Genomic DNA, 9,619 nt, shown 5'->3' with positions numbered 1-9,619 from the left:
AGTACGATTAGTCGTAGTCGGTACGTCACGCCTCACGCACATGCATTCTAGAGTATCGCGCGCTATTGGCCGATGTGATCACACACTAATCGCGACACCGAACAAAGAAGAAAAATAAATGAGACTTCGCGACAAAGCGAGATGGTACGAAGTCAGCATTGCGGCGAACTTTGAACGCGAGAATCAAACGTGGAGATAGGGCGGAGTGTGCGAAGTGCTCCCTTTGCTCCTGGGCCGTGTCTCTAATGTACTTTCTATCTCTCAACAGTACTTTGTCTAATTGTAAAATAATTTACTTAGGTAATGCGTATATTGGCTGAACTTTACCGGACCTAAAATTTTGGACCTTTTTTTTTTAATCTATAGTTTTTGATGTGTAGAATCTAAAAATGTAAGTCTTAACTTTAGGAATCCACTTTAGGTTAAAAAGTTATAAGCGTGTAAAGTTTAATATTTTTAGCGCATTTGCTACGTTACTGTAACACCATATTGGCTTCTTGACCAATGAACGGTGTCAAACTTTACACGCTCATAACTTTTTAACCATTGGATTCCTAAAGTTAAGACTTACATTTTTGGATTCTACACATCAAAAATTATAGATTAAAAAAAAAAGGTCCGGTAAAGCACAGTTTACTCCGTATATTACCTAGGAAATTGAAATAATGATTTTAATTTATATGTATATTGCTGGAAATCTCTGGACAGTGTACATACATATATATTGCCTGAAGTTTATACTTTGCCGGTAACATATATATCTACAATATTTCCGATTTGAATATATTGAAAATAAAAAATGTTTCATATGAAAGTTGTTTGATTTGTTGGTGGAAACAAATTTATTTAATTTGCTTTTCAAGTATAATTTACAGAGATAATTTTTTTTAACGAAATTACATTTTTTTAGTGCCGTTTTATTACATCATGTGTAATATTATTAGTGCCATGTTATTGGTATAAACTGTAATACCCTAATGATCATAATTACCATAAATAATATTGAATCGAGCAGCATTCATATGAAACATGCTTTCGTACTTTCAAAAGTTAGAAAAATAATAACCTGCATACACAAACTGAACATATTGATGTATAAATTATTTAGTATGCAATCTGAATTATTTGTGTCAAATTTCTGACGCTGTTCATTGAAATATTTCATGCTAAAAGCACAATCAGTTGCCTTCTATGTATGTCTTTAACAGAGTCAAATATGTGCAATGTAATATTTGTATTAGTATAGTTAAATTTACAGTATATATCATCAGAGAGCATAATATTATTGTGTATACTTTTACACATATTTTTATTCTAATTTACGTTAGTTATCCAAACCCAGACCTTTTGAAATTTCATCAGCAGATAACTTTTGTCCTGAAGTAGAAGAGCTGTCAGAATGTGTAGGAGTCTGTACCGATGGTGAGGGATCTAGTACATGGGGCTGCGGAGAAACTGAATGACTATCACCATGACTTTTCTGTGTAAATAAAAATATTTACAAATATGTACTTACAAATTGTATATTTACAAATTTGGAATTTTGTATTTACCTCTTTGCCATGTTTACCAAAACTGTCAAAAGCAGAACTAAGCAATGACGATCCAATTGTTGAACCTATTCCAGATAAAAAATCTGAATTTGAATTCGTTTGCGGGTTAGAATAACCACCAGAAGGTTGATAATTTCCTCCATAACCTCCTGAAGACTGATAATTTGGTTGCTGATTTCCACCACCTCCTAGAACACCACCAAGGAAGGATCCTATTGCTCCCTTCAGTGGATCGGTTGGTTGACTCGGTGGCTGTGCTGGTACATTATTTCCGCTACCACCTTGTTTAATGCACACAAATTCAATTTATAATATGTACATAAATAGTATTAAAAATATAAATATATATAATACCTAGAGCTCCAAGGAGAGAGCCTAATACACCACTATTTGACTGTTGTGGAGGATATCCTTGTTGTGCAGACAAATTGCTCTGTGAAGTATTAAAATTCACTAAACTACTGGCTAAAGCAGCTCCAAGAGAGCCAAGATTTCCTAAACCACCTCCTTCGCTTTCTGTTTTTAAATTAGAAGCATCTGATTTTTCTTGATTTTTTTCACCTTCATCTTTTTTTTTCTAAAAATGATAGTAGATGTTACATATACTATAATATTACTAGATTTTTTAAAATGCTTAAATATTGAAATTATATACATTCATAGCATGTGCAGCAGCAGCTATGCCTCCTGCAGCAACTAGTCCCCCTATTGCTAAACCAACTTTATCCAAACATCCCTTAAATGCATCTTCTTCTTCAGGTTTTTCATATCCAGGCTGATATCCATATGCGTGAGGAAGATTATAATTAGGCCCTGCATATGGATTAGGTGGAAAATATGCGTTAGGTCCATAGCCAACTTGAGGTTGTGCTTGTGAACCTATTGTTGGATATAAACCACCTGGTGCTGAAATTACATATTTGTTATGAAACTACTAACTAATAATATTTGCGATGCGGAATTATAAAATATAATTCTATGTATTTATTAAAAAAGAAATATGAAGAATTTAATTACGTGGTGGTCCAACATTAACATTAGGTACATCTGGTGTAGGTGTAGAAGGTGGAGGACCAGTAGAAACATTCTCATATGTGATAGAATTCACTTCTACATCACCGTCAATAACCAAATGCGTAACTTTTTGATATGGTAATCGATGAACAAATTCTGCAAAATGTCTGCCATTTATAGCTATTTTATAACATGCATGATCGCATAAAATAAATATCTCAAATTCTTGTCCAGGTTGAATACACAGGGGTCCTTCATTTTCTTCCGGACCCCAACTCATTGACATTATATGATTTCTAGTAATAAATCCATCTTGGAATCGTGGTGAAACATGAATAGCTATATCATCTCTCGGATTTAATGTAGGCCCTAACTGATAGTTAACAGCAAACCTTATAGCATCCGAAGGAACTTTTCCTTGAATTTTTACCATTTTACCAGGTATCAGGCCATTTTCTACAGCTCCCACATAAGGAATTGGCTATTAAAACACAGAAATTTAACAACATAATATTACTGTCCTTGTAATTATTAAAAAAACACTAGTTAAAATATAATTAGATTATAACTAATAAAAGTAAAAATACAGATATTGAATATTATTTTTCTTACTAGGCATAAATGTCTACAAACAAGTAAATGTTTTTGTAATTTTAAATTATCTACACTTAAAAGAAATTCATAATATAAATATTAATTCAAAAAATTCAAATTATTATATTAATAAATTGGATTTTGTAGTAATTAAAATCGTATTGCAGAAATTTGACTTATTTTGGGTTAAATTTAATTAGAGAAGTTAAGAGTTTTAATCAATTAAGAAAAGTTTTAAATAAAAGAGTTATTACTTACGGGATTTAAAATAGGTTCAGATGACATTTTTCACGTTTTGTTACAAATATACGCAACAATCTTTAATTTTAATATAATGTTTCAACAGTAACAAATTCTACGTAAACTTCAATATCCACTGTCTTTCCTACTTCTCTTAAAACATTTCTATTTAAAGTGCTGACGTTTCTAGCTTAAACTGTGCAATGCGGCACAAACTATATGCGATGAGTTTGAAACAAATGACAGTTTCTTTTGCGCATGAATTCTCAAATTCCTTACTGCTGCAATCATGTATAGTTTCAAGCAATCTTGGGCGTTATTGAATTATTGTCTATTTGTCTATTATTTAACCAACAATAAAAATTATTTTTTTATTCACTTGTTATAAAACATACCCTTTGAAAAATATATTTTTAATTTTTTAAAAATCACAGAAATCAAATATTGTTTTATTGTATTTGAAGTACAAATAATTTTCAATGTTATTCGAATATTAAATTATTTTTTATTTAACTTGAATTTTATAACTATTTACGATTCTTAAATTCAGACTTGGACGCGTTTTATTTGAATATCAATAATTATATTAGGTGTTTTTGAAGCATAATACATCTTTATCGTCGTCGAAACCTCAAAGAAGGTTATTTTCATTAGCTTCAATGATAGATTTACACTGAATTATCTGAAATTCGTGCAACTTTCAAAGTTATCAGTTCAGATTTTTTTCAAGATATTTTTGCTGGAATATATGTATATGTTGGCTATTGTCGAGATTAAAAAATGGATTATGTATAATATTAAATTATGTTTTATCCCGTATTTATTTAATTTTTTGTATTATTTTCAACTTAAAAATTAGTGTACATCAAACGTCGATGGGTTTAGTGTTAAAAGAACATTATTTTATTTTGTTAATTACAACCTTATTTGGAATAAAAAATTATCAATTCAGAATACAAATTATTTAACTCTTTAAACAAAATAATTTTTATTTAATGCATTTCTTATTCAAATAAAAAATACTTATTAACTCTGATTTCATTCGACGCGAATTTTAAAACTTACTTTATGATGATCCAAGGAAATCCGAATGAATCAATTTTCAAATCAGAGTAAAAATATTTGATAATTAAATAACTATACGTATATTTATTTGAATATACATACATATATGTGTATCTGTAAAATAGCTTAATTGAAATTATCGTTTAAAGGTTGCCCAATTAATTGATAGAACAGTTATGAATCAGTTATGGCCCATAATAGCATGGACGTTTATCGCCTACATTCATTTTGATTCACAACATTATAGGAGATTAAATAAATTGTTCGCTGAAATATAACAGTATAACATAAGGAAGAATATTTTGTTTGATAAGGTAAAGAATTAACCCGTTCAGATGAGTTAATTCGTTGCTGTTATCAAAAATTCATTATTTTTAATAATTTTCAATTATTAATTTTTCATTTTTCTTAGAGACAGCATATCTTTTGTTGTTCATTTTTGATCGTATTTTCGTTTTGCCTTTTTTATCGCATACAGTTAGTAATTTAAAATAAACACCTTTTAACATAATAATAATATTTGATACACCGTTTCTTAAATTCAATTTACAAGTTTTCATTTTAGTTTATTCTCTGTCGATCACTCAATATTGTGTGCTTGATTAATAGTGCTAAACATATATGTATATGATCACGTGATATCGCGGGCCAAATCGTTAACATTCAAACCTTGTGGCACTGAACGATTGACCTGCTTTTCAGACCCGGCAGTAAATATTTTAATTTAATAACATATGATATCAATTAAAAGGGTGTAAAAGATATTACTATTAAATAAATGTGTGCATTTTAAACAATTATTATTATTATTATTATTCGACTACGTAATTGTTATTTTATAATTGCAAGCAGATATACTGTTAATTTACAAATAGTAACTTACTTTAGTACATGTACGATAGTACCTATATTTTATACGATTATTTCAAGAACCACATAGAGGATGTGTCATTATAGAAAGTACATAGAGCATGTAAAGGCTAGGCACTGTCACACCCATAACAAATAGAATGTAAACAAAAAGATCGAACCGGATTACATTTAGTTTTTCTACATGCACATCTCCATGTGTGTCTGCATCTCCAGGGTGAGGCACATAATCTATTTAGGAATTGAAATGTTTTAGAACGGATACTTCCGCTTAATTAAATTTTTTTATACGTGAAGATATCAAGGACATTTCAGTCGTCCGCGTTTTTAAAGTGGAATATTAAAAATTTCAGTTAACAATTTAAATGCTTTGTGAAATTAAAGCACTTAGAATTGACCGCTTGAATATCTTTGCTGTTATTGATGATAGAAAAAGATGAATCAGACTAAAGCTTAATGTTGAGAGATGCATAATTTGATGTTAATACATAGTTTTTTGATAGGTGAACGCGCAGTGAATATACAAGGTCCTTAATGATGAATATGAAGGTCAATGTCGTTCTTTTAAATGAAGATTATGTGCCCTTCGACACTAAACGAGTTTAGTCTGATATATTTTTTTCTATCGCCAATAATAGCTGAGATTTTCAGATAACCTATTTTAGGTGTCTCACTCTGTATGTTTTTTACGTAAATTGTTTTTCTGGAACATTTTATATAAAGAATTTTTAAATATAATAGTAGAAAAATCAATAATTCAGTAGATATTTTAAATGTTGAATCTTGTGAGTTATTTTACTTCCAAAATAAATTCTTTATTCCAACAGATTAGGTTAAATTAGGTTAGAGTTATTAATATTTAGGTTAAAAGAAGAAATTTTTAACCTAAATATTAAGAAAGCCTAATCTAACCTAACCAAAACTTTTGATATGATATATCCATAGACATAGCAAGTATAGACCGAGCATCCATTGCATAAGCGGTGATGCATACGATGAGAGAGAGAAAAGATATAAGAGGAGTTTCTTTCTCTTTTCAATACCAGAGAAGTGGGGAAGGCCTACGCAAGAGCCTGCGCGATATTATTTAAATGCGCAGACGTCGCTAATGTAGTATAACAATTAAAAACTCACAATTGGCATTTAATTGCGGACACATTACAACGTATACTGAAAGCTGATAAAATGTTTCTTCTAAAAATAACATGAAGTTTTATTCTTTTAGAATTATTTCTTAGCTGTCGTTGATTATTAATATATAGGAACCTAAAAAAAGCCATAATTTTCCGAAATAATAATCATTATTTATTGTCTTTGTTACAGAGTTATTTTATTATTACGCATTCTTACCCTATTAACATTATTTTGAAACTGTTTACTTTCATAATACAAACGTACTTCTAGAAACTTTTTAAAATTAACTTAATAACTTGACGGCGATGATGAAATAACGGAGATGATCTAGCATATGCGAATCATCTTCAAAAATGTTAGTTGGCATAAAACGAAAACATTGACAAATTAGATATTGTATAATATAATAGGAATTTAAAAATTTCCATTTATATTGACAAGCATGAAAACAAGAGCTTGACTAGCTTCAGTTTGGCTAGTGACTCCGTTGCCTAAATCGACAAAGCCTAACAGCTTCTCCATTCACAAATTCTATTTTTTTTCTGATGCTCATTTCGTCAAACACTAAAGTAAAAATCAATTCTTTATTTCCATTTTTGGTTTGGTTGATTTGATTACGAATTTCTTATATCGCCTGCTCACAAATACCTGGTTCATTATTAAAATTTCTCATCCATCTCCGGAGACTAGTTTCGTGAGGTAGATATTTTAAAAATGATGACCTAACGTATTTATACGCAGCTGAAGAATAGAAGTGCAGGGTAACCGCAAATGTTTTTAATTCTTGTGTATAACTTGCATTTCGTTTCTTCGTGATCATTTTTCTAATAATTTCCTCTACATGCGGTGGCACTATATTCTACAATTTAAGTTAAATTTTGTTACTTATTTTATATATATAGAATTTTTAAGAATAAATGTAGTGAATTAATACCGACCCTCTTAGGATTAATGGTGTTTCTAAAATTCATGTACTTTTGTTGAAGTAATAGAAATTAATTCAAGCTATCTTATTTCACACAAAAAACAAAAACTCTGTTAAAGTAATAAACACCTTAATTTCCAAATTAAAATAAGCTTTAGGAAGTGTCAAAAATTGTTGTTTAAAACTGTTCTTTTAAATATAAAACAGGAATAGATAGAGCATCATGCCTCATAATCAGTATAAAATCATAGAAAAAGCAAAAACTATTAAAACATCAAACCTTTTCCAACCTTGAAGGTGGTTGACATTTCTTTGAGAATTTACTGTGCAGTGAAGTTTGCTGACTCCATAGTTGGACCTATTTAATCTTTTATAAAGAAAAGTTTATTTTTATCATAGTTCATCTTATTTTTATCTTTACTGAATAAAATATTTTAGCATTATTACTTACTTTTATAGCATCTATACTATTATTTGCTAATAACCGCTTATTTCCCAAAAATTTCAATAAGCTTCTTAAATTGCAAACTCTTTTCCTCAAACGTTTGCATGTTTGCATAATAAATCTCCTTTTCTGCCTACTATATATTGTTGACCTGACAAATGTATTCCATGCCTCATCAGATGTAAAGTTGCTTCTTGTAAATGTTGCAACTGCATTACTTGGAAGATTCAAATAAATTTTTTTATGTTGCACATTTTCATTACAGGTACCGATTTGCCTATAATTAAAAAATTTATTGAATAAAATTAAATTGATATATGTAATCACTACTTACAAATACGTACACATTACTAATTTTCCTCTTTCTAGTAGCAGCAACATTCGTGTTTTGATCTAAACAGTTTGTGTCTTCATTTGTCTGCTCGTTTATTTCCCTGTGTGTTAAACTGTTTTTAAAAAAGTATAAGATTAATATTAAATATATAAATAACCACATTAATTCTAAATAATGATAATGATTTACCTATTCTCTTTACTTATAGGTATTGCAGTTGAAAATAGACGCTTCCTTTCTGTACTATCATGATTAAAATCATTTTTAGAAAAATGATCACTACAAATACGAGCAGATGAATAATTAACAACATGACCGATTGCTTCAAACCATTTTTGTTTACGGTCTACATTTTTAGGGAAGCTAAATAATATATTTTTAGTTAGTATTTTGAATAAAATATTTTTGAAATATTTTAATTTGAAAACATGTTCTGAATAATTTATATGCATACAATTTTTTACATATACTTGCTTTCACGAGAGAGTATAACTGCGAAAAGACCAGTTTTCGTTCATTCGTGCGCATCTTCGCCCTGATTGGCGATACTCCCATTCCCATACGCTTGCGCACAACGTTACTGAGGCGCCTCCACGCGGTGCATCTACGCGAAAGCGCATCATTTGGAGTATATAACAGGTAGCACGGTATTTTACTTACGTGTATCATTCTGTATTTTTCCTATACAACCGTACTATTGTTTCACCCCGTATATTAAACTCGTGGTTAACGAAGTGGGAAGCGATTAGCGGAGTCGGAGTTTCGAGGCTCGCTGAGTTCCCCTACCATCTTCAACCTGCGTGGCTCAGTTATGCTCTCTCGTGAAAACAAGTATATTCGTTAAAATATTACTTACCTGTGAAATGTACGATTTTCGTTTGGATTTGTTTCTTTTCCGCAGACACAACACGCATTAACCATTTTTACGTATTAGAACAAGGGACGCCGAAGAGAGGAAAGAAGGAATGTTCTCGTCGAACAAAGGAACATCAACAACAGTTGAAGTCGCTGCGCAGTTGGTGTGCCATAGCGCAATAGGGAAAAGGAGGAACTGAAGCGAGGAGATGAGGAGAAGTGCTTCCCACTTCTTCGGCATTGAAAAGAGAGAGAAACTCCTCTTATATCTTTTCTCTCTCTCATCGTATGCATCACCGCTTATGCAATGGATGCCTGGTCTATACTTACTATGTCTATGGATATATTTAACTTTTGATTTTAAAAATATCTCATGAATTGTTTGAATCATATAAAAATGTATAATTTCATTTAAAAAATAGGCAATGACTTAAAAATGTATTTGATATTATTACGCATGTATAAAAAATTCAACTAAATCCGCCAATGTGTCATAAAATACTTCAGTTTATCGTGATTAACATTTTTTCATATAACTAATATTGTCGATAGTATTTAATTGTCACACTGTATGTGCCACACTCGGTGCA

The 9,619-nt window shown here is 30.3% G+C and overlaps 2 protein-coding genes across 7 annotated transcripts; both read right to left on the bottom strand.

Moving 5' to 3' along the window:
• Nucleotides 1–555: 555 nt before the first annotated feature.
• LOC117601672 (uncharacterized) lies at nt 556–3,624 on the bottom strand. Its single transcript, XM_034318778.2, has 6 exons — nt 3,420–3,624; nt 2,571–3,048; nt 2,209–2,459; nt 1,908–2,130; nt 1,554–1,834; nt 556–1,480 (listed from the first exon to the last, which is right to left on the bottom strand). The coding sequence occupies exons 1-6, from the start codon at nt 3,444–3,446 to the stop codon at nt 1,325–1,327; spliced, it is 1,416 nt and encodes a 471-aa protein (XP_034174669.2). The 5' UTR covers nt 3,447–3,624; the 3' UTR covers nt 556–1,324.
• Nucleotides 3,625–6,626: 3,002 nt separating this feature from the next.
• LOC117601678 (uncharacterized) lies at nt 6,627–9,172 on the bottom strand. 6 transcript variants are annotated; one of them, XM_034318791.2, is made up of 7 exons: nt 8,835–8,970; nt 8,629–8,778; nt 8,364–8,537; nt 8,185–8,286; nt 7,847–8,117; nt 7,676–7,762; nt 6,627–7,329 (listed from the first exon to the last, which is right to left on the bottom strand). In XM_034318791.2, the coding sequence occupies exons 2-6, from the start codon at nt 8,733–8,735 to the stop codon at nt 7,754–7,756; spliced, it is 663 nt and encodes a 220-aa protein (XP_034174682.1). In that variant the 5' UTR covers nt 8,736–8,778; nt 8,835–8,970; the 3' UTR covers nt 6,627–7,329; nt 7,676–7,753. The 6 variants fall into 6 exon arrangements, with proteins under 6 accessions (XP_034174682.1, XP_034174681.1, XP_034174680.1 ...); XM_034318790.2 differs by adding an exon at nt 7,409–7,479 and having other exon boundaries at nt 8,629–8,843; XM_034318789.2 differs by having other exon boundaries at nt 6,627–7,034; nt 7,119–7,329; nt 8,629–8,843.
• Between the last annotated feature and the right edge of the window lie 447 nt (nt 9,173–9,619).

This window comes from Osmia lignaria, chromosome 6, assembly GCF_051020975.1.
Source record: "Osmia lignaria lignaria isolate PbOS001 chromosome 6, iyOsmLign1, whole genome shotgun sequence".
NCBI classification, from domain to species: Eukaryota; Metazoa; Arthropoda; class Insecta; order Hymenoptera; family Megachilidae; genus Osmia; species Osmia lignaria.
The sequence above is the reverse complement of the archived record's forward strand: the minus strand, read 5'-3'. Positions and strand labels throughout refer to the sequence as shown.